At 36.9% G+C, this 22,290-nt stretch overlaps 5 protein-coding genes across 9 annotated transcripts; 3 read left to right on the top strand and 2 right to left on the bottom strand.

The window, feature by feature from the left end:
* The first annotated feature begins 795 nt into the window (after positions 1–795).
* On the top strand, positions 796–4,736 carry LOC121747440 (ERI1 exoribonuclease 3-like). Of its 2 annotated transcripts, XM_042141475.1 has the most exons (5): positions 796–901; positions 987–1,070; positions 2,551–3,161; positions 3,674–3,849; positions 3,947–4,736. In XM_042141475.1, the coding sequence occupies exons 2-5, from the start codon at positions 1,046–1,048 to the stop codon at positions 4,365–4,367; spliced, it is 1,233 nt and encodes a 410-aa protein (XP_041997409.1). In that variant the 5' UTR covers positions 796–901; positions 987–1,045; the 3' UTR covers positions 4,368–4,736. The 2 variants fall into 2 exon arrangements, with proteins under 2 accessions (XP_041997409.1, XP_041997410.1); XM_042141476.1 differs by lacking the exons at positions 796–901; positions 987–1,070 and adding an exon at positions 1,159–1,909.
* Positions 4,737–5,011: 275 nt separating this feature from the next.
* On the top strand, positions 5,012–6,479 carry LOC121747442 (mediator of RNA polymerase II transcription subunit 10b-like). Its single transcript, XM_042141478.1, has 4 exons — positions 5,012–5,444; positions 5,606–5,686; positions 5,801–5,902; positions 6,254–6,479. The coding sequence occupies exons 1-4, from the start codon at positions 5,206–5,208 to the stop codon at positions 6,273–6,275; spliced, it is 444 nt and encodes a 147-aa protein (XP_041997412.1). The 5' UTR covers positions 5,012–5,205; the 3' UTR covers positions 6,276–6,479.
* Positions 6,480–7,761: 1,282 nt separating this feature from the next.
* LOC121747441 (dr1-associated corepressor homolog) lies at positions 7,762–11,674 on the top strand. The gene is made up of 6 exons (XM_042141477.1): positions 7,762–8,094; positions 9,444–9,516; positions 9,601–9,694; positions 10,712–10,825; positions 10,904–10,961; positions 11,080–11,674. Exons 1-6 carry the CDS (start codon positions 8,062–8,064, stop codon positions 11,539–11,541), a joined length of 834 nt encoding a protein of 277 aa, XP_041997411.1. The 5' UTR covers positions 7,762–8,061; the 3' UTR covers positions 11,542–11,674.
* A 110-nt stretch (positions 11,675–11,784) lies between these two features.
* On the bottom strand, positions 11,785–14,364 carry LOC121747439 (cytochrome P450 98A2-like). The gene is made up of 2 exons (XM_042141474.1): positions 13,872–14,364; positions 11,785–12,948 (listed from the first exon to the last, which is right to left on the bottom strand). Exons 1-2 carry the CDS (start codon positions 14,362–14,364, stop codon positions 11,927–11,929), a joined length of 1,515 nt encoding a protein of 504 aa, XP_041997408.1. The 3' UTR covers positions 11,785–11,926.
* Positions 14,365–16,533: 2,169 nt separating this feature from the next.
* On the bottom strand, positions 16,534–20,381 carry LOC121746914 (transcription factor GAMYB-like). Of its 4 annotated transcripts, none has more exons than XM_042140873.1 (4): positions 20,176–20,381; positions 19,200–19,582; positions 17,426–18,386; positions 16,534–16,908 (listed from the first exon to the last, which is right to left on the bottom strand). In XM_042140873.1, the coding sequence occupies exons 1-4, from the start codon at positions 20,300–20,302 to the stop codon at positions 16,661–16,663; spliced, it is 1,719 nt and encodes a 572-aa protein (XP_041996807.1). In that variant the 5' UTR covers positions 20,303–20,381; the 3' UTR covers positions 16,534–16,660. The 4 variants fall into 4 exon arrangements, with proteins under 4 accessions (XP_041996807.1, XP_041996809.1, XP_041996810.1 ...); XM_042140875.1 differs by having other exon boundaries at positions 19,200–19,601; positions 20,176–20,295; XM_042140876.1 differs by having other exon boundaries at positions 19,200–19,601; positions 19,705–20,270.
* Positions 20,382–22,290: the final 1,909 nt, after the last annotated feature.

The raw sequence follows: 22,290 nt of genomic DNA, 5'->3' as shown, positions 1-22,290 counted from the left end.
ACAGTACAAATATTTGCAGCTATGCTATTATAACTAAAATAATCTCTCAGTATAATAAACATTAATATTATTGGGGTAAAAGGAAAGGTTGAATCTCCTACCCAAGGGGGTAAATGCTAAGGGGACATGTGGGATGTAAATCAAGTACTCAATAGCCCGTTAAATGGTTATTTAGGAGCGAGACTCGAACCTTGCTCATTGGGGTAAATCTATCATTCCGGAACCAGCTGAGCTACACCCTGCGGGCATAAACATTAATAATATTATTATTATCACTGAAACTCCGCATCAGTTATAAAATACTACCTTCTGAATTATAGGAATCATATGTAATTTGATAATGATAAAACGACAAGAATGTCATTCTAATTACAAATTACAATACACCATTCAACTATCATCATAATGAAAGACTAATACTTGTAACTAAACTCCGCAACAAATATGGAATACCTTGCGTCAATATATATAGATGATATATTTTCAATCATCAATTTACTTTGATTACTTCAAATAACGTGTATATGTATCATTTATATTTATGTCTATTTTGAAAATTACCTAAAAGACTAAAAATAAGTTATGTTGTTTTGTTATTCTTTTATTTGAAGTTTTTTGTTTAAATATTTTTTTCATTATATTACTCAAAGTTTGTTAGTATTAAAATCAAACATAAGTTATTTTTATATTTGCGTTATTAATTTAATAAATAAAAACTAAAATTCGAATATGCTTATTCATGTATTTAAAAGTGTAGGGTATAAAATACGTTATTTTATACTCCTATTGAATAGATGTAAATGTAATTACACGTAAACGCCATAATAATTGATATACATATCCTTTAATTTCCCCAAAAGCAGCAGCAAACGCTCTCTTCGCCAAGCGCAGCGCTATCAAGGTTGGTACCTGATCTCGATCACATCATATTTGCAGTGATCTATGTATCTACACTAGGTATTTCATCTCCAATTTTGTTATTGTAGTGCGATTGCAGAGTGAGATTTGTTGTGCTTTCCCTCCGATCTTCGTAGCTTCCATATGCATGATGATTTCTCTGGATCATAAAGGTTTTTTCTTCTCTCTCTCTCTCTCTCTCTTAAATTTATGCTTGCGTTACTAGGGATCGCTTGCGGAATGTGATTTGGTTCGTGCAATTTTTCCGAATTTTAGGTGATTTTGTTACGTCATGGGAATTTAGAAAAAAAAACATCAACTGTAACAGGAAATTTAGCGACGATCAGTGTTATTTTCTATTTTCTCGATTCGGTTCGTTTTCTCAATTTCGGGGGAGTGAATTGTGTGTCGTCGTTGAGCTTTTTTTTCGATTGGGCTTGAGATTTTTACGCTTCTTGTTTATTCAAAGTAGTGTATTTATGTATAGATGCATGTGCTGAGAAAGGTTAGCGTTGGTGATCACAACATTGGCTAGTGTATAGTGATATTAATTTAAGAGTATGTTTGTTTGTGTGTTGGTTAGTGTGTGATATGCTTACGTTTGCTTCTAAATGTTTTTTTAATAATCTAATTGTTGTTTTATGTCTGTGGTGTAGTATAGCTGATTTGGAGCTATTGTCTACTCCATATAGAGACAGCTTAGTTAGATACACATTCAAACAGTGTATCTTTTTCAATCTAATCTATTGCTAAAAGTAAATGCCGCCTTAAAGATACGACATAAGCTCGTTGGGAGAAGACATGACATGAAATAGAAGGTTTGAACTTTCTAGGATGCAGAAGGAAATAATTAGAGGAAAGGAATTGGAGGGGAATTGTTCTAATATTTATCCTCCGAAATTCCCCAATTTTCTTTTGTGTATGGAATGTGCAACTAAAGATTGCAGATTGTTAGGTTGGATAATCATATTTGGTCTTTCAAGAGTTTTCAAGTGAAGATGATACGATCCAAGTACGTAGGGAGTATTATCACAGCATTTTCTAAGACATGGAAGTTTCTTTATGAGTGTCTTTGAAAATTTTCGATGGAAGAAGAGTTTAGTACAAAAAGAAGTTGCTTGTATTTCTTAGCTCACATTAATCTTTGCTCCAAAATTAAAAAAACAAAATACACTTTCGGACCATGTTCTTAAAAGTGTTCTGTCAAAGAAACATGTGTCCTGCATAAGGAAAAAAATTAAGTATAAGATCTGGTCTGTTTATCTGGTTATGAGATCTAATATAATTACAGCAGCATTAAACTGAGCTTCTGTTAATGCTGTTCAGCCTGTTTGTATACTAGCATAGCCTTTAGTCTTTCTATACAGACTTATATGTAGTTCAACTGTGTGAAATGTGTGAAGTTCCATTGCTCAGAGTAGAGCACCACACAGTTGAATTTATTTTATCCACATCATGTGTCAATATATGAATTTTGTAACAATAAGGAGGAACTGTATTAGAACTTTTTGATACTGTATGTTTCAGATTACTTAGTAATTCTTTGCCTTTCATTTGAAATGGCTTGGATAATTAGCTTGTGTAGTCAGTGCTAGCTTGCATTGTGCATGCTATGGTGATGAACTACTAATGCCATGATCCCTCAACATGCAGATGCTATGCAGAGTAACCATGAGACCTCAATAAAAAAGATTCAAAATGCGGGCTACTTGTGTTCTCCATCACATAGAACGGCCTACTTTGAAGGTTTTCCAGAGTTGCATGATGACGCCCCTGTTCAAATAGGTTCAAGTTCGGGTTCTGGTTCGGGTGCTATGGATCAAGATTGCCCCTTAAGCAGTGAGCCTGTAGAAACTCTTGAAGAATCTACGAAGAGGCCCTTATATTATCACGACTTTGGCAAATGGTCTAGGAATCCTGGCTGCAACAATGCTCTTATGTGCCACCTGAATGTCTTTCATGCCCATTTTCACCCTTCTGCAATGAACTACAGATTTCAGCGTGTCCCAGCACATATGATGGCTCAGAGTTATCTACATGATAAGCAATTCCAAGATTTCCAATATTTTGTTGTCATCGACTTTGAGGCCACATGTGACAAAGAAAGAGTTCCTTATCCACAAGAGATTATTGAGTTCCCATCTGTGATTGTCAGCAGCATTACTGGACAACTAGAAGACAGCTTTCAGACGTATGTTCGGCCGACTTGTAATCAACACCTAACTGATTTCTGCAAAGATCTGACCGGCATACAGCAAATCCAGGTTTATAAGCATATTCAGCTTTCTTCAATGCATGTTTTTTTGTGTCTTTTGTTTGTTTTTTCCTTTAAACTATCCTTGGACCTCAGTTCATTGTCAGGGTTTATGCTGAAGAAATTTGTGATTCTCTCTCCATGATCTATAAACAGAACTTGTACTGTTTAAATGTCTAAGCTACTAATGGCATATCTATTTACACTTAAAGTGGAAATCCTTGTAACAAAATTTGAACCTTTGTGGATTCGGTTTGAGTAGCTGCAGAAAATTTGAACCTTTCCTTAGGAAAGTTCTTTCTAATGCTCTGCTGAAGCCCATAATATATGCTAAGAAGCCTGCAACCCCAAGAAGAAATTTGTGAATGACAATATGTGAAACTAGTTATGATGCTATATGATGAATTGTTGCTTAAATCTGGAAGATCTTGACGCTTGTCTGTATTTTGTACTTGCTTTAGGGGTTCTATGAACTTAATGTAGTTCCTGATGTGTATATATATTTATCTTGCGGGCTTTTAGGTTGACCGTGGAGTTTCGCTTAGTGAAGCTCTTCTCAGCCACGACAAATGGCTTGAAAACAAAGGAATAAAGAATGCCAACTTCGCGATAGTAACATGGTCTGATTGGGATTGCCAGGTGATGTTGGAATCCGAGTGCCGCTTCAAACAAATCCGAAAGCCTCCATATTTCAACCGGTCAGCACCATAGCATTATTATTTGATTGAGATGAAAAAGCTTCTAATACTGTATAAAAGGCACTAACAGGATTCGCTCTCAACTGTGTTTGACTAGATGGATTGATTTGCGAGTCCCCTTCCGCGAGGTGTTCGGTGGGGGGAGGTGCAACCTGAAAGAGGCAGTCGAGAAGGCCGGCCTATCATGGCAAGGCCGTGCTCACTGTGGGCTGGACGACGCCAGAAACACTGCCTGCCTTCTGGCTTTACTCATGCACAGGGGGTTCAAGTTCTCCATCACCAACTCACTCACTCGCGACGAACCCTTGATGTCCAATGCGCCACCAGAGAAGCCGGTTTTCATCGCGCCACGTGCACAAAGGCAGCACCAGAATCCCTTTTGTTACTGTGGGGTGAAAAGCAGCAAAGGGATAGTGAGGAAACCAGGTCCTAGGCAAGGGAGCATCTTCTTTGGATGTGGGAATTGGACATCTGCAAGAGGTGCCCTTTGCCAATACTTCCAATGGGCTTCTTTGTGATCAATCTATCTATTTTGATCATATTTTATTCGAGGGATATTAGGATTATTTTCTTTCTTTAAATAATTTCGCAAGTTTTTCCTTTGGGAGGTTAGGTAATGATGAGAAGCACTTCTTAGTTTTAGTAAGTAAATAATGAAAATTGAGAGGTAAGTTGTGGGATTGATTAGTCTTTCTATGAATCTAGTAGGTCGTGAATTTGGACAATTGGAATAGAGAGGCTGACTAGAAAGGAAAACAATAGGGAGAATTGCACTTCAGTGCAAGGGTGTTTGTGTTTGGCGTTGAAGTACATAAATTTTTAGTGTATTTTGATTTTGCAACGCAAACTTTGAAAGTTGTGAATAAGTAGATACTTTCTTCGTCTCATTTAAAGTAATATGTTTATCGGTATGATTCTCTATTCTATTCTCTGTTCATTTTATTTATAAAATTATAATCTACTAAAATATCATGTAAAAGAAAGTTTCGTTTTATGCAAAATGGATGGAGTATTATCATTAATTTTCACAATTATATATGGGTCAAAGTTAAATTTGATATGATAATGATATTGTCAATTTATCAAAACAATGGCAATACATTTATAAAAATATTATGTTGAGTTTAATTACACAAATTTTGAATATGTTTTGGGTGCACTTAGGGTGATTTACTTTTTTTTTTAAGAAAAGTGTTATCTCATTCGAAATAAATCACGTTGATCGTTATTGATCAAATTGCGTTTTTCTTTTATAAGTATTTTATTTGATCAGAACTAATAACTCGCTTTGAACATAATTTAGATTTACCAAACATCATTGAATTTCATCTTAGAAAAACCATCAGAATTTAGAGTATGGATTCATCGGCGGCAACCACCGGTGGCGGCGGAAACAGCATGATGATCTCGCAATCAACCGCTGCGTCGCCTATGGATTCTTCTGCCACCACCGCCGCAACCTCAATTGACGATCCTAAGCAGAATTTGGGTCAAGTTATAAATTCAGTTCAGAAAACCCTCGGCGTCCTCCACCAGCTCTACCTCACCGTCTCCTCCTATAACGTTGCTTCCCAACTCCCTCTCCTCCAGCGCATGTAATTTCCTCCCACAATTTCCAGTTTCTCCTTTTCTAGTAGTAGTATTTTGGGGGTTGGGGATTCTAGGGTTTTCTGTTGAGCACTAGCAGATTGTTTGGTATTTGGTATTGAACATGGCTAAATTGTTTGCCATAGATTTTTACTGTCTTGTGATTTAGGAATAACCTAGTGTTGGAATTGGACAATATGACAAGATTAGCAGAGAAGTGTAACATTCAGGTGCCCATGGAGGTTCTTAAGTAAGTCCCCATTTTCTCCTTACTCTTAGCTGATTTTATGCTTAATTTTCTAATAACTATGCCTGAGTGTGTTGGTTTGTTAAGTCTCTTGTGAATCTATGAATTGTTATGTAGTTTGATAGATGATGGGAAGAATCCTGATGAATTCACACGGGATATGTTGAACGGATGCATTGCCAAGAATCAGATACTAAAGGGAAAACAGACGCCTTCAAGGTTGGTCTTTTGTTTGCAAAATTCATTTGTTATTTTTAGTTCTACTATGTATCTAAGCTTCAGTTGGTTGTCTTGGGGATATTTCAAATTACACTGCTAAATGGTCAGATAATTTGGCACATTTGTGGTTGGTCCTGCAGATTTGTAACATGACTATTTCATAGTTAATTGGAATAAATGTAATCATGGTCAGTGCTTGGTTGAGTGTTTGAGCTATGTTGTTCCTAGAGATGGTGTTAAATAGAATCAATAGGCATGCCAGTTGCTGCAAGTAGCCACAATTCACTATTTCTGCACTAGTTTTAGCCTTCCTGAATTCAATGCACTCGTTCATCATTTGAAAGTGATATGGTTGGGTACCATTTTGATGTAAGTCGCTGGCTAATTGTTCACTTCTACGAAGAACACAATTGGCAGCTAAATTGCTGTATGAGAAAAAAGTTATGGCTCTTGTGGTGGCAGTTTAGCATTATTGGCCACTGGCTGTTATTTGACAGGGCAGCAATTTATTTTATGTCCTGAATCTTGATGATCGGGCAGAAACTTATATTCTCATTAAAGTATCTTTATGATATCATTTGTATTGCATTTATTAGCCAAACTTTCGTACCATATACGATGTAACTTGGGAGTGATTTGACTTTACAAATATAAAGAAACGGGTAATATAGTATAGAAATAATTGTTGATGAGAAAATCGATTTAAATAAAAACCGGTTTAAAATTCAAGGGTATATTGTATATATAATGTTAGTAGGAGAAGGCAAAACTGTATTGATAGATACAATCTAAAAAAAAAATTCTTTATTTTGTGAAAATAGCTTCGCGGCCATAACTATTGACGACAACAATAAATACAAAGTTCGAACATATCAATGTACAGATTCTAAAATATACATATCTGTATATTTGTTATGATCAACTTTATTTCTATACCAAGAATACCTAGTCAATAAATATCGTATTTTTTAAAAGGAAATTGTTACTACATTAAAATTTCTTGTATATGAGTCTGGAATAATTTGCGTGCATTAAAGGTGTATGCATTTTAAGAGAAGAAATAAAGAAAATAATTACTACAGTACATTACTATATTATAAAATAATAATGAAAGATAAAAATGACTCATACACTTAATATGTGATTTTTTATTGTTCAAAATTTTAAAATGTAATTTTTCCTTCTTCAGAGATTAAAAAATGCAAATCCTATTTTCCAAAAACTAATTACAAAGTTTACCCTAGAGTTAATTATTTCTAAGTTAAGTAAGTCAAATGGCTTGTACTACTGTGTCCAAGCTTGTTTATTTTATACTAGTACTATATTTTTTTAAAAAATTAAAGTTAAAAAGCTGTGACAAAAATCAAACAAATGGAAAATTAGTGTAATCATTATATTTTCAAACTAATCCCATTCTCTATAGGAAAAATTAGTAAGTAGTAGTACTAGTAATTCTTTTGTTAATAATGAAGGGGTACAACCGTACAAGTGGGAGTGTGGTAGGAATATAAAGTGTGGAGTGTGGACTAAAATTATTGAATATCACTAGTTAGGTATCCCAAAATAAAAAAAAAGATAGTACTACTACTAATTTAGATCTATTATTAAAATTAAATTAATCAATCACTGAAAACGAAAAAAATTGAGTGAAAGTACTACTACTACTACTACTAATATTATCCACATGTCATATTCTTCTAATTCACATTTATTCTACATTTAATTTTTTGTTAATTATAATACTACTCCGTAATCCGTATCGAAGAAAAAGTCAAGACTCCCATATCCTAGTACGCGATGCTTTATCAGTTGTACACCCCAAAACTTTTTTTTTTCTTTCGACTTTGATTTTTCTTCTATAAAATATTTTGTCGAACTACTGAGGAATTGGAATATAGGATCTCATTTCCGGATCTGAACCGTCCAATCATTGGTTTTATCATTGATTTTGATTTGTTCTTCTTCTTTTTTCCTTTTAATTCGGTGTTTTCTTTACTTGTTGCGAAGTTTTTTCCGATCCCAATTTTTACTGATGTGGTTCGATTAGGTTAAAGATTTATGGTGTAAATTAATATTTTTTTTCCTGTAGTGTAGTCGTAGTTTCAGTGATTTTTATACCTTTTAAATTTGGTTTATGGCGGAAGAAATCTGAGTGCGCCATGAGGAAGAAGCTCGATACTCGTTTCCCCGCTGTAAGTTCATCTTTTTCCAATTAATTCTCTCCACATTTCCAGCTTCTGTCTTTCTTTGTTTGAGAATTTTGAAGTGTAGCGTTTGTGAACTGTTCACGTAATTGTGGTTCGTGCAATCTCTCATTTTATATTTAGAATCCCCCTTTCCATTTTAGAGCATTTCCTTGTTTGCGTAGCAATTTTTGTTCTAATACAGTGTGTGTTTGTGCGCGTTGAGCCCTACTTTAGGTGTGATATGATAATGAATTTCAGGCTCTCAGTTCACACAATTTGCCCTATCGTTTGGAGTAGTTTAAGGGGGTGTTGGCAGATTGTAGAGAGCTTATATGGTGTTTCAAGAGCTTATACTGTCTTAAGAGGTTACAAGTTATGAAAGTGGTTGGACAATTGGGCTTATTAACTAGAGAGGGGATTATAAATTAGAGTTGAGAAAATGGAAGAGAGAGTTGAAATTGAAAGTGTAAATATTGAAAATAATAGTAGTAAATCACAGTACACTTGCTTTTGTAAAAATATTGTTGCTTATAAGATTATGAAAAAATAAGTTGGGATTGCGGAAGTCACTTTTTTGGGGCTTATTTTATAAGCTGTTTAGGAGTTTATTTTGTCAAACATTTTTCAAGAGCTTATATCTAGGATGTAAGAGTAAAAAGGGATCAATTTTCTTAAGGCCCATCTTTATGTAAGCGGTTTTCAATCAATACCCTCCCGCCTGTCTTAAATGAGAACGCATAACCTTACAAGCTGACCGACTGATAATTTTGAGTTTTGACAGATCTAGAACTTTGATCAACAGATACTAGGAGTGTTTCACTGAAATCTGCCAAACTGGTTAATGAGCATAAGCTGGATTGTTAGGACTTCTTTTTTGTCATGTCTGGTTTGCTATGAAGTTAAAGATTTAGGTGGCTTGGTGGTTGTCCATATCTTGTATTTTTAGGATATACTACTGTTCATGCCAAAAGTTAAATTGGCAAAAAATTAAGAGCCTTGCTAAGATCCGTAGCCCGGCACTTTATCCTTTCAAGGTAGTATATTATCTTGTACATTGTCACTAACACATACATATGAAATTTGTGTTTCTTCCATTGTACTGTTGGTTCTCAGAAATGATCTTACACAATATTTCATTGGTGTAGTCTTAGAAAATAATATCAATTACAGTAACTTACCAGAATGAAATTTTACTTGCTATGCTTGACCATGATATTTTTGTTTTGTGTTGTCCTATGGCTGTTCTAAACAATTTCCCAAGAGCTACTTAATTTGGAGTCAGTAATTTCGTGGCATATATGACAAATTAACATCTCCAAAGTTTTATTTATATTATAGAAAATTGTTTTTGACAGGCTCGTATTAAAAAGATCATGCAAGCTGATGAGGATGTTGGGAAGATTGCAATGGCAGTACCTGTTTTAGTCTGTATGTATTGATTTATTGGTGTACTATCACCTTACACATAATTGCTGGAGCCTAATTTGATTGTTTTGTGCCATACTGTTGCAGCCAAAGCTTTGGAGTTATTTCTGCAAGATCTTTGTGACAGAACATATGATATAACTGTGCAGAGAGGGGCAAAGACTGTTAGTTCACTGCACTTGTGAGTGGATTTTTTTTATTATTTATCATTATTACCTATTTAACTCAATTCCTTGATTGCTAACTCTATACATGTATCGACCTTGCATGCTGTTATAGGTCTAAAATTCTAGGAAATGTGGACTTAAAAAGCTACTATATGGAAATTCAGATATGTTTACATGTTTTTTAACTGTTGTTTGGAACAAGTTTCTGCTTGGGATTGTTTGTTGTTGTAACTTGGTTTATTGCAAGTAATAATCATTTTGTGCTCCATTAATGTTCTCTCTGTATCTGGCTAAAGTAGGCAGTTGTAACGAAACATTGTTACCCCATATCACTACTTACTTCATTCCACTTTTGACTTTATCAGCAGTCTGCTGGCATGACAAATCACTAAATGGATTCAGAATCATTTTATTTGTGCAAGAAGGTTACTGATTTCACCATTTCAAAGATTTACATAAATTGCTTCTACTATCTTAGAGCAATTTTGCTTATGCTGATCATTACTTTAATTGTAGTTGTTCGTTTTGGCAGCTACCTTCTCCTACATCATTTACATTTATATCTTAATATCTGTTGTTAGGGTTTTGAAAGGGGATGCCTTTCAGTCCATGGATTAAAATGGACCTCATGAAAGTTGTTGTTCAAAGCTTATTTATCAAAGTCATAGTACTACTTTTTCTGCATTTTTTCTCATTTTTATGTTTGGTATTAAAAATTACATTATTTGCATAATTTCAAAAATACTTGATGTGTCATATGTACTGTGTTAGTCTTGCCGCATCTTTTAGTTCTTGTGAACAAAATTGCATGGATAAGTTGAACTTGGTCCTAGCTGGAAAAAACTTTTGATAAGAAAAGCATGGGCATAGCCTAGTTGTGAGTCAGCTTTGTACTTAGTTGGGGGGAAGCCGGGGAACTTGCTATTTTGCAGAGTGTTTTCCATTTTATTTGTGCACCAGAACTATAAAAATTAGCCATGTATGGAAACCTACAGTTAACTGCATTTCCTAATTTGTCTCTAAATATGCAGAAAGCACTGTGTGCACAGTTATAATGTGTTTGATTTCCTGAGGGAAGTTGTTAGCAAGGTTCCTGACTATGGTAGTTCTGATGCCACTGCTGCTGCTGATACATCAAAAAGAAGGTGCTAGTTTTTCTGGTTCTTGGCTGTATCCAATTTTTACCAACACATATTTATGAAATTTGTTTACTTTATTGCCAGAAAGGTTGCAGCAAATGAATTGAATGAGAGTGATGAAGAGTCAAAAGGAAGCAGTATGGTATGATGTGCTTCCTTGAGATATAATACTGCATACTGTGCAACTGTAATTTCTTAATAACATGATGTGAGATCTGTTAACTAAGATAATTCTTTTCGTGAAACTTCATGATTAACAGCCGCAAGAAACTCCTCGCGGGACTAGCACTGGCAGGGGAAGAGGAAGGGGAAGAGGACGAGGACGGGGACGTGCCAGCAAAACTGCAGAGAGAGAAATCCCTCGACACGAGATTGAGCCTAGCTCAACTATTCCTCACCAAAGCATCAAACATGAATCAAGCCCTGGGAGGCAAATGGACATCAATCCCAAGAGCGAACCTCTGAACGAAGATGTCAAAGTGCCAGAAGGTGGCCCGGACTCCAGGAACTTCGACCTCAATGCTGGAGTCGATGAAAGCTCAGATAAACCGGCTTCAACAGCTGTAGTAGCCACTACATCATCAACAGGTCCATCTGATGTAAAAGTCGAAGAGCATCCCGGGCTTTCTGAAGCGGATAGGATGGCTATCGACCCCATCCACCTCACGCAATTTAGTTCGAGGCTGGACGAAGAAGATGAAGATTACGATGAAGAAGGTTAGAGTAGATAGAAAATGAAGGAAAGTGCTAATCTTCTTTGGGTTTAGGATAGGTGATTGTAAACATAGGATGAAGATGGCATGTAGGATATACATTTGATTTACTCTCTCTTAACTAGTTTTCTTCTCTGTTTTAGTTTCAGTTGTCTCATTACAGATTTATATGGCTGTATTTACAATTTCAGTAGAAAATGAATTCTTGGATAAAATCTTGATCATAACATAGCTCGGTAGGAAACCAATAAAATCCTACTAGTTAATATCCAGTTTAACTTAGAGTGGATAACAAAATGTGAAATTACAAAATTAATTCACGTGTCCCTCTTCACAAGGTCTTTAAATTATTTCTTCATTCACCATCCATAACATAACATAGCTCAGTAGGAAATCAAATTGGCGCAGGGATGCGTTTGTAGAGAATGTCAGGTAATCTAGGAGTAGCAACAGCCTCCAATGGAGTCTTCATGTAGGTAACAATCCCAGGATTCTCCCTCATGTCAATCTCTGCTTTACTCTCCCACTCGAAATGGTGCACCAGATTCCCTACCATGGATGCCACCAAGTAGATCCCGAGCTGCGCTCCGGGGCACACTCTCCTCCCCGCCCCAAACGGGAGGAGACGAAAGTCGTGCCCCTTCATATCAACATCGCTCTCCAAGAACCTCTCCGGCCTAAACTCCAACGGGTTCTCCCACACCTCCGGGTCCCGTGCCACGGCCCAGACATTGACATGCACGACCGTCCCCTTAGGGAGGTCGTACCCGCCAACCCTGACATGGGCCCCGGCCCTGTGGGGTAGCATCAGAGGCGTTGGGGGATGCAGCCTCAACGCCTCCTTCACCACACACTGCAAGTAAGGGAGCCTCGAAAAGTCTTCCTCGCTCATCACGCGCTCACCCCCCACGACCCGGTCCAGCTCCTCCCGGGCCTTCGCCAGGACCCTCGGGTTCCGGACCAGCTCTGCCATGGCCCACTCCACCGATATGGCGATCGCATCCTTCCCCGCGGTGATCATGTCCCAGAGGAGCACCACGATGGTGTCGTTGCTCAAGTCGTATTTATCTTTGAGGGCGACCAGAGCGTCGCAGAAGTGCTGCTGGGTTTTCCCGCCGGGGGTATGGCTGGCCCGGGCGTGCTCCTCCATGATCTCGTGGGTGAAGCGGTTGCGGCGCGCCTCGTTTTTGGCGAAGGCTTTCTCGTTGAGAGGGAACATCCAACGGAGCCAGGGGATGTGCTCGAGGGTGTCTAAGGGAGCCACGATTTTCATGCCTTCGGAGAAGATGGATCGGAGTTGTTCGCCTTGCTTGTCTATTACCCCTTGAGAATTAATGAAGCGTTTCCCATATGCAAGTCGAGTGATGTTGTTGAACGCAACGGTTCCCAAATACTTCCTCAGTGTCAACGCCTCCCCTGCACGGCCGGACGCACAATATTAGTTTTCGGGAGCTAAAATTTAATTTTTCCAACCACAAAAAAAAAAATACTCCATCCGTCCACAATTTAAAGTTCTTTTAATTATGCAGTGATAGTATTTTGCCTACAAATCATATAGGTATTGCTTACAAATCGTAATCATAGGGTTGTTTATATTTTGTTATGTCTTCCATCTCATATACGTTTATGGAGTAAATTTTTAAGACACATTACATTTTATACGTTTTTTGAAAATTTTATACTCCCTCCGTCCCATCTCAAGTGATTGACTGTTTTTCAACACGTGTTTTGAGAAAAATAATAATAAATAGTTAAAATGAAGAGAAAGTAAAATAAGTAAGAGAATAATGTAGATACGATTCTCCTCTATATTATTTCCTCTTTTACTTTACTTTCTCTTTATTTTAATTATTTATTATTATCTTTGCAAAACAACGGCAAAAAAGAAATCAATCACTTAGAGCTGGGACGAGGGAGTAAGATTTTGGAGCAGTAGCCTATCTATGAACTCAAATTGACTATTTTTTATTCTCTTACGAATTCGATATAAACCAAGTAAAATGAACTCAAATTACTCCATCCGTTCGCGAATAGGAGCCCCGTTTTTCCATTTTAGTCCGTCTGCGAATAATAGTCCCGGTTCACTTTTAACATAAATGGTAATATGGTCACACCTTCCATTGACTCATTCTACTCACATTTCATTTAAGTAGGACCCCTATTCCACTAATTTTTTCCATCAACTTTTCTTAACATTTCTTAAAATTCGTACCGCCAAAATATGGGACTTCTAATGGCGGACGGAGGGAGTATTATACAATTCATCAAACGTCTTGATAAATTATTTCAAAATAAATATGAACATATTAAAAATTTTATTGTATATATGATGATGATACCTTGAGCAGTGCAGTCGTTGTAAATGGAGTGAACCATGGCGGTGACTTCATCCTCACGAATGGGCCTCAAAGCCTCGAGCCTCTTTGGCGAAAAAAGCTCAACCATGCACACTTTCCTCACCTTCACGTAGTGGGCCCCGTAGTCGGCCCATATCAGATCCTGTCCGTCCCGGCTGAACAGGGCCGTGGACCGGTCCCGGAACCGGTCCGCTAGGTGTTGGTCCTTCTCCTTCAGGACCTCCCTCGCTAGCTCGTGGTTCGACACTACCACGTTAAGTGTCGACCCCATCCACACCGAGATTATGGGCCCGTACGTCTCCGCCCACTCCGCGAACCGCCTGAACCGGACCGTGCCGTTCACCTCATAGAGGTTCCCCACCACGGGTAATGGCTTCGGGCCCGGTGGGAGGCGGTAGCGGATGCGGTAGTAGAGGTGGTGGAGGAGGACGAGGATCGGAAGGATGAGGACGAGGAGGAGGAGGAGAGGGGCCATTGGGAGGTTGGTAGTGGAGTCTTTGTTAGGTGAATTATCATAGGATTATATAATGTGGGTATAAAGTTAAAAATAATTACTATTTTGTTTAGTGAATATGCATTAGCTCAAGCCTCATAGGATGAATATTCATCATGAACTGTCTTCTTATTTTGAATTATTATATAGTAGGAGGCTATGAGCATTTAGATAAGAATTTCAATAATTTTACCTCTTTATCTAATTTTGTTGCATTGAATTTGGTAAATACAAGATCTTGGGAAGGACATAAAAATCTAGTATCTTATTGTTGTTTCCAACTTTCGACACTTCCTCAGGATCGAGAATGGTGGGGTTGGGTGGGGTTGATCATATTTTTATTAAACACATGGTGTGTCATTAATGATGTTGGAAAACAAGAATTACTATATAATATGTGTGCTATATAAAGCAACGGTGTCACGTATGTTGTATTAGAGTGGGAAGTATAAGTGTATATATTCTTTGATGTGTGTTTGATCAATATTAGCATCGGCATCTAATTAAATGCAAATTTTGATCCATCAATATATAATGACAACGCTGGTTGTGGTTCTGGCACATTCAACTCACTCGCATTCCGTCGGTAAAGTCCGCCTTTTATTTTTTAGGCAATCCAATCATCATGATCTAAATAGAGTTGACCATTCTATTTTTTTGTCCAATTTCAGATCCGATCCGATTCTGTTGGATCTCATAAAATGAGACCCATCTTAATTATATAAGCTTTTTTTCTAAGATCCATAACATTTATTTTCAGTGTCTACAATCATAAGTAGCCGAGCCAAATACTAGCAAGCTCGAGCTCTGCTCGTTTGATATTCGTATAAAATTAGTGCTCGTGCTTGAGCTTTCGAAAGGCTAAAAAAAAGACTCGAAAAGTATTCAAAATGTGATGTTAATCAACTAGTTATCCGAACTTAATTAATTGAAAGTTCACCTAAGTATTGGCTTAACTGAAGACTTGCGAATATGTTAGCGATTGTGACCAAACAAATTTGAATATGTTCGCGAGTCTAACTAACCGTGTACCATCCATTTTTAGCCTGGTTTGATAAAATCATCGAGCTCGTTAATACCGAATTTCCAAGCAAGCATTTTCCAAGACGAGCCTCGAATATCATATCTCATGAGTAGCTCTATAATTATTAAAATCTTCTTATTTCTTTTAAATTAAATGTTGGTGGATAAAAATAATCAAATATTCTGAGACCTAGACGGTGGGTTTTATTTATTCAATTCGTGATCAGTCTTCTTTCTTATTTTATTTGCTTGCTATCACTCTAATGATTAGATTATTTGATCGTGTAAAGGATTTCTATTTTTTATTCATGCAACTATAATCTTTAATGATTTGATTCTGGTGTAAATAGTTTATACCCTCTTTAAAATTGACTTCCAACTTTTGATCAAAAGAAAAAAGGCACTTGATCTTTCATATGAATGAATGAATAGCCGCAATAATGGAAGTAAATGCGTTTAGTTTGGAGTCGTGGATGTCACACTTTTATTTTATTATTGTTTCTGAAAGCAAAAAATGATATAATAAATAAAATAATAAATTTGAGTAGTGTCATGCAAAAAAATAGGAGTACAAGAATATATATTTCACCTTATATGTAGGATGTAGGTGATGCAAGTTTGTGTGTAAAAGTATTCTTTTTCTTTAACTAATGGTTTTTTGCCGTGTACGCATCTTAAAATATTGGAATTATTTTGCAACCCATTCTCCATAAATAGCCATCTCAAACTATTGGGATTATTTTACAACCCACTCTCTATAAAAGGCCAATTTATTTCAGTTCTTTATCTCCGAAAAGGAAATGAGCGAGTAGCCCGGGACGGAGGAAGTATAAGTTTTTACTGATTACTATTCATTCCTATTTTACTATTGTGCATTTGTGTTCATGTGGTGTCCTTGGTCGTGTGTATATACTCATTCGAGCCGATCAAATTCTATTCGGGTCACATTCATATTTGGCTCTATAGTCATTTCAATCTGATACACCTAACACGCACAAATTTTCAGCCTAGTTAACATTGGACGTGGTCAAATTCAATTCTAAAAATTGATAACGAGGTCACAGCCAAATCTTGGTGCAAAAAACTAAGACAGTGATATATGTTGTAAGATAGCATCACAACATATGGTTGAGAATGGCAAAATGTGTAGGATAGTTTCGCCAATGGAATTTCATCATACAAGAGTGTTATTGTGATAATCGTCTTGGTTCATGCAAATCGCTAAAAACAATGTTATAAATTGAGTTTTGTTGGTTCATGGAATGTCGGAGATTTGGCAGACCGGCGGCAAGTTATTCCATGAGCACGAAGTAAAGCCCCGAGTTGAAGCAGAAGCAGAAGTGTCCCCCAGAAGAGCTGCCATCGAGCCCCTCTGCTTCGAAGCCGGTCCACTCTGCTCGACCCAGCATGATCCAAGCATAGCATCCGGTCTCAAATAGTCCACTTTGCTTTCACCATCCAGGATCCAACTTGGATCGAACACTTCTGACTTCACATGGTGCACTACACAAAAAGAGATTAAACAATTCATGATGCATTTATAGTTGAAAACAATAGCGTCCATGACTGAATATGATACCAGGACGAGTCTAAAAGGGCCGGACACAAAATAATCATAGTCGAAAAACTTTAAGAGTCGACTTAAGAAACTTTAAGAGTCGGAGCTAGCAATTTGATGAAGTGCAAGTTAATCCTAATTGGTCACGTATAGATGTCATGTTAAGGCTAATTTCTACTACTTTGACTGCAACAAATTGAAACAAACGCATCAAGCAATAGCATCCAGGACTGAATCATGATACTGAGACGCGTCTAAAAGGGCAGAACCTAAGAGAATCTATTTATGACAAACTTAAAAGAGTTGATTTAAGAAATCAAACGGGTCACAAGCTGGATGTGTGTCAAGTTTCTACAGCTAACATCTACAAGTTTGACAGAAACAAATTTACTTGAATGCATCCGAGTTTTCCATAAATAATCAATATAGAGTTACTTCAATAGAGAAACAGCGGCTACTTACTAGTCACATCGTCTTCCAATGACTTTCCAGTGGTAGGAGTGTACCTGTTGAAAAGGGACCCCATTGAGTTACCTGATGGAGAATTGCGATCAATACAGCCTTTGAACTCTGTGGAGCATGTTCTAAGGGCAGAACCATCTGTTACTTCTCCATGGCTGACGTTAGATGGAGTTGCCAAGGCGGAAGATTGATTCTCCGACCTTCCCAGAGCCATAGCTTCATAAATTAAATCTTCTAAAAGGCCACTGCTCCCTGGCGAAGGACAATGCGATGGGAGTGGGCCTGGTAGAGGAGACTGGACCAAAGAATCGAATGATTCAGGTGCAGGATCCCAGACACCTAGTCCAGTCTCTTGATATTGGAGTGAAGGGAGCTCCGACTTCTGAGCATTTGCAAAGTGCTCTGAAGCAGAGTAAGTGACATCTGACATAAAAGGAGTGTCTGGATTGACATCAGACGAAAATAGTTTCTTGGTATGGTCAGTGTCATAAGGGTAGCATAGACCAAAGGACTGAAATGATTTGTTGACACAACTATCAGTTTGAGTCCTGCTAAACATAGGTGCCTCATTAACACCACCACTTCCATAGTCTGACATAGGCTCATCTGGTTCTCGAGCCTGTCCAGAGACTCCTATAGTTTGAGGGTTAAAACCATAAGAGTGAGGAGAAGCAAAACCGTTACCCATTGATACGCTGCCAGGAATACCTGGAATTGCTGGTGCATATCTGAAATTGTTTAAACTATCAAACATGATATTAGGTGCCCAGTAACCATTACTTTGCAAAATATCACATGCTTTATCTCCATCATATATCCTGGGCGAACTAAGTTGTTGCTGATTCTCTGGAAGCGATTGTAGGCATAAATCAGGAGGATAAAGGGATAAACCGGCACGTTGACGCCTTTTTATTCGAGTATTCCAATAGTTCTTTATCTCATTGTCTGTCCTCCCTGGCAACTGAAATTAGAGGAGAAAAAGTAAAGATCCCAGGAAAGAAATAAAAAATTATTGGAACCTCAAATCACATTATATCTGAACGTGCAAAGGCCCATTATATAAAAAAAAACAGAGGATGATATGCAATTCCTTAAGTTATCTTAACCTACCAAGTACCAAATACATTCTTCTCTTTTCGTATTTCCTTCTTTCACCCATAAAAACTATCTGCATACAGAAGTTCTACGGCAGCCATGCATCGCTATGTTAATTACTTAATTCCATAATCAGAATGCCATAGAGTTACCATCTTAATATCTGCTACCATCGAGGGAAATTATTCATTTCATGATACTTGGAAGAATTCATCAGAAAGTAATTACAGTGTTTTAGATTTATACTGTCATTTCACCAGAGAGATGTCAAGTGGAAAAGTGTGTATTAGATGGTGACCTGAGAAATATCAATATACTTCTTTTAAACGAAGGGCATTATAAACACCAACTACAAGCCCAAAAACATGCTACTGGGAACTAACCCACCATTTTTCACATAGAATAGCTCCTGATGCTTAAGTTATAACTCTTAAAAAGGCCAGCACAAATTTTGATCTCACACTATATGTACGGGTTTACATGCTAGGAGTTTCAAAACAGAGCACATATCAGCTATTTGATGCAACCATCATATAAGAACAACAAACTACAACAGTTCAATCTTCATAAAAACACCATGGGAGTCTTTCCAATATGTTTACTATCCGATCAAATATGTTAAGTTCTAGATAACGGCAAAAATATCCACAAAGTAGTTAAAGTGAAGCTTGAAGCTTACGTGTGCTGCCATTCGCGCCCATTTGTTCCCCATTTTGGCATGAAGCTCGATTATAATCCGCTCTTCTTCTGATGTAAATGCTCCTTTTTTCAGGTTAGGTCTCAAGTGATTAGCCCACCTCAACCGGCAGCTTTTACCACAACGTGCAAGCCCGGTATGCTTCTGAACTGCATTCCAATTTCCTTCTCCATGCTTCTTCACGTACTCGACTAAAATCGCATCCTCAGCTGCTGTCCACGGCCCTTTCTTCAGAACAATGCCCCCACTAGAGCTTCCACCAAAATTATCGCCATCGTTACTCAGAGGTGAATCAGCAGAGAGCACGCCATCTTCACTCTCAGCAGTACTGCTGTTGCCCATTTGCTCAAGCACATCTAACAAACCTTATAATCCACAAAGCAGCTATAAAATCGAAGAAATCAAATTATTGATACAATATGCAGAAAAATGTTGAGTTATTATAAACATCCATGGCTACTATAGCATGTGTAATTCAAATTTATACCATGGAAATGAAAAGTAATAACACAACATAAATAGATGTTGACAGATTCATATCGCCGCCCAGAAACTCAAAACACCTAACATCAAAACTAAATGAATCAACTAAGTTAACAAATCTGGAACTCTAAATTAATGCGAGATCAACATTCAATTAATGAACACACGACACAGCTAATCGGAAATAATCTCTTTTTAAAATAAATAAACCTATAGCTGTATATTTTATCTAACCATTACTACCAACGCAACAGTATTAACCAAATAAGGAAACAACAACGATGATCCGTAGTTCATTTATTGAAGCTAATAAATGCATGCAAAATTCACATACAATAATTGTAGGGTTGACCTAATAATTCCAAACATTTAGAATTCCAATTTCTTACTAATTCTCAGCTTCAAATTCCTAATTGTAGTGAATGATAAAATCGAATAGCGCGGATCAGGGTACAGAATTGAGCAGAGGAATTACTTGATTGCGGGAGGATTGAGCCGAGAAAGGAAAGACAAGGGGAAAATTTGGGAATGGGAGAAGTAGAAATGGAGGAAAAAGTGGAATAGTAAGAGGAAGCAGGAGCTATATATAGAAGTGTATGCATTCACATAGTATGTGTGTGAAAAAAATAGTTGGCGAATTATCTGAAAATGGAAGCAGAGTACAGCTCGCAATCTTCGTTTACGGGAGTCGTACTCTCCCTCTACTATTGCCTAATTTAGGAATGCACAATTTCACTTTACATTATTACTTTTCAATTTACTTTCTCGTGTAAAATGAAATTATGAAACCCATATTTAGTAAATAAATGAAATAAATTGAGAATAAAGTAGAATGAATAAGTTTAGTTAAAGCAAGTAGAGAAATGAGTTGTTTTTTTAAATAATATTGGACGGACTATTTTGTCGTAAAATGACTCAAATATGCAAGACAATCCAAAATAACCCGAGACAAAGAAAATACTACTAATTAATAAAATGATAGTACTTCTAGTGAAATGATAATAGTTCTAATGAAATGATAATAGAAATTGTCAGATTCAGATAAGGTCTAGTGTTAAAACACAAAGTTTAAAACAAAAACGACTTTAATATGTTCACATAAGCAATCTTTTTCAGTTCCTTTTATTTGTTAGTACTTTGTATTTTACTAATGCATTGTGGTTTTGGGTATCATCTAAAAATAAAATAATTAACAAAAATTTGAACTTTGCGTTTAATGTTCTCTCATTGTTTTTTCTAAAGAGAATTAGAATTTTGTGATTCAACATATTTAAGAAAAATTATAAGTACCAAATGTCAATACTTTTCAAAAATAGTACACATGAGTAAATTAATAGAATAAATATCTTTTCATAATTCGCTCAAAAATTAATTGAATGTTATGTTTAATGAAATTCAAATAAGTTTTGTTTTGCACGAAATATGGTATAAGGATTAAGCAATAAATTGGAATCGAAAAAAATAAAATATGGCATATAGACTTTCAAACAATCAATTCTATAACTATAAAATAAAATAGAATTTAAATAATTTTATAGTAATCGATCCCTGTAACTACGGAATTCATAATAATCCGAAATATAGGGCTTACCAAATATTTATATGAAGAAAGGAACAAGTGAGATCAATAATATGTCTGTCTCAGTGACTGTGATGTTATTTAATCTAATTATAGTTAAGTAGTACTCCACATTATTATGTGATCCTACAACCATGATGATAGCATAAAAACACTTTTAATAATAGTATTAAATAAAAATTAATATAAATAAAAGTTCTTGGTTTTTTCGTTTACAATTAAATACTATGCAACTAGAATAACTATTTTAGTTTTGATGTAAAACTAATTTTCTAATTCAACCACTGATGAATCCGCGAATTATTGATGATGATGAATGCTCGTAAAAATAAATTACGACACGGAAATTTTACGTGGTTCGATTTACTGAGGTAAATCTACGTCCACGGGGAGAAATGGGGGCAGGTTTGTATTGCTTGATCTGCAAATTACAGCTTACAACACAGACTTGCTATATGATTTTTTCTCTAGAGAGATTCTAACCTCCTCATATCAGATCTAAGTTCTATTTATATATGGAACTAAGATCGTGGCTTGCATCTCCACCCTAAGTCGTGGATGTCGTGTAGGTCATGGCCTAAGATCGTGGATGTAGCGTAGGTCATGGCCTACGATCGTGGCCTGAGTTGACACCACGTGGTAGTGGGTGCGTTGGACATCCTGTATGGGTCCACTAACTCCTTGTTCGGTCGAATACTGAGACCGAACTGCTTTGGTTGCCGATCTTTGAGTAGAGCTTGATGCCGACCTGAGAGCAGAGCTTGATTGGTTGGCTTTTACCGAGCTGTAGGCTGAGGCCGAACTCTTTGGTAATGCCGAACTCATACTCCTGCTTTGGTTGCCGATCTGAGAGTAGAGCTTGATAGGTTGGCTTTTACCGAGCTGTAGGCTGAGGCCGAACTCTTTGGTAATGCCGAACTCATACTCTTCCTTGGGCTTTGGGCTGATGGGCCGTCATTGCTGTTGGGCTTGTTTAGTGCGCACCCCATCACTACCCCCCCGAAGGGCGAA

The sequence above is a fragment of the Salvia splendens genome, chromosome 9, assembly GCF_004379255.2.
Source record: "Salvia splendens isolate huo1 chromosome 9, SspV2, whole genome shotgun sequence".
Lineage (NCBI taxonomy): Eukaryota > Viridiplantae > Streptophyta > Magnoliopsida > Lamiales > Lamiaceae > Salvia > Salvia splendens.
This window is presented reverse-complemented; position numbering and strand designations above follow the sequence as displayed.

Bases quoted from the DNA above. Each gene is read 5' to 3' on its own strand.
- LOC121746914 (XM_042140873.1), bottom strand. From the start codon at position 20,302: ATGCATACACTTCTATATATAGCTCCTGCTTCCTCTTACTATTCCACT. The intron at 19,583-20,175 runs GTAATTCCTCTG...GTGGATTATAAG, and splicing joins CTCAATCCTCCCGCAATCAA to GTTTGTTAGATGTGCTTGAG. The intron at 18,387-19,199 runs GTAAGCTTCAAG...CTCTAATTTCAG, and splicing joins GGGCGCGAATGGCAGCACAC to TTGCCAGGGAGGACAGACAA.
- LOC121747442 (XM_042141478.1), top strand. From the start codon at position 5,206: ATGGATTCATCGGCGGCAACCACCGGTGGCGGCGGAAACAGCATGATG. The intron at 5,445-5,605 runs GTAATTTCCTCC...CTTGTGATTTAG, and splicing joins CTCCCTCTCCTCCAGCGCAT to GAATAACCTAGTGTTGGAAT. The intron at 5,903-6,253 runs GTTGGTCTTTTG...GAAAGTGATATG, and splicing joins GGAAAACAGACGCCTTCAAG to GTTGGGTACCATTTTGATGT.
- LOC121747439 (XM_042141474.1), bottom strand. From the start codon at position 14,364: ATGGCCCCTCTCCTCCTCCTCCTCGTCCTCATCCTTCCGATCCTCGTC. The intron at 12,949-13,871 runs GTATCATCATCA...CCGGCCGTGCAG, and splicing joins CAACGACTGCACTGCTCAAG to GGGAGGCGTTGACACTGAGG.
- LOC121747440 (XM_042141475.1), top strand. From the start codon at position 1,046: ATGATGATTTCTCTGGATCATAAAG. The intron at 1,071-2,550 runs GTTTTTTCTTCT...CTCAACATGCAG, and splicing joins GATTTCTCTGGATCATAAAG to ATGCTATGCAGAGTAACCAT. The intron at 3,162-3,673 runs GTTTATAAGCAT...GCGGGCTTTTAG, and splicing joins CCGGCATACAGCAAATCCAG to GTTGACCGTGGAGTTTCGCT.
- LOC121747441 (XM_042141477.1), top strand. From the start codon at position 8,062: ATGAGGAAGAAGCTCGATACTCGTTTCCCCGCT. The intron at 9,517-9,600 runs GTATGTATTGAT...ATACTGTTGCAG, and splicing joins GGCAGTACCTGTTTTAGTCT to CCAAAGCTTTGGAGTTATTT. The intron at 10,962-11,079 runs GTATGATGTGCT...CATGATTAACAG, and splicing joins AGTCAAAAGGAAGCAGTATG to CCGCAAGAAACTCCTCGCGG.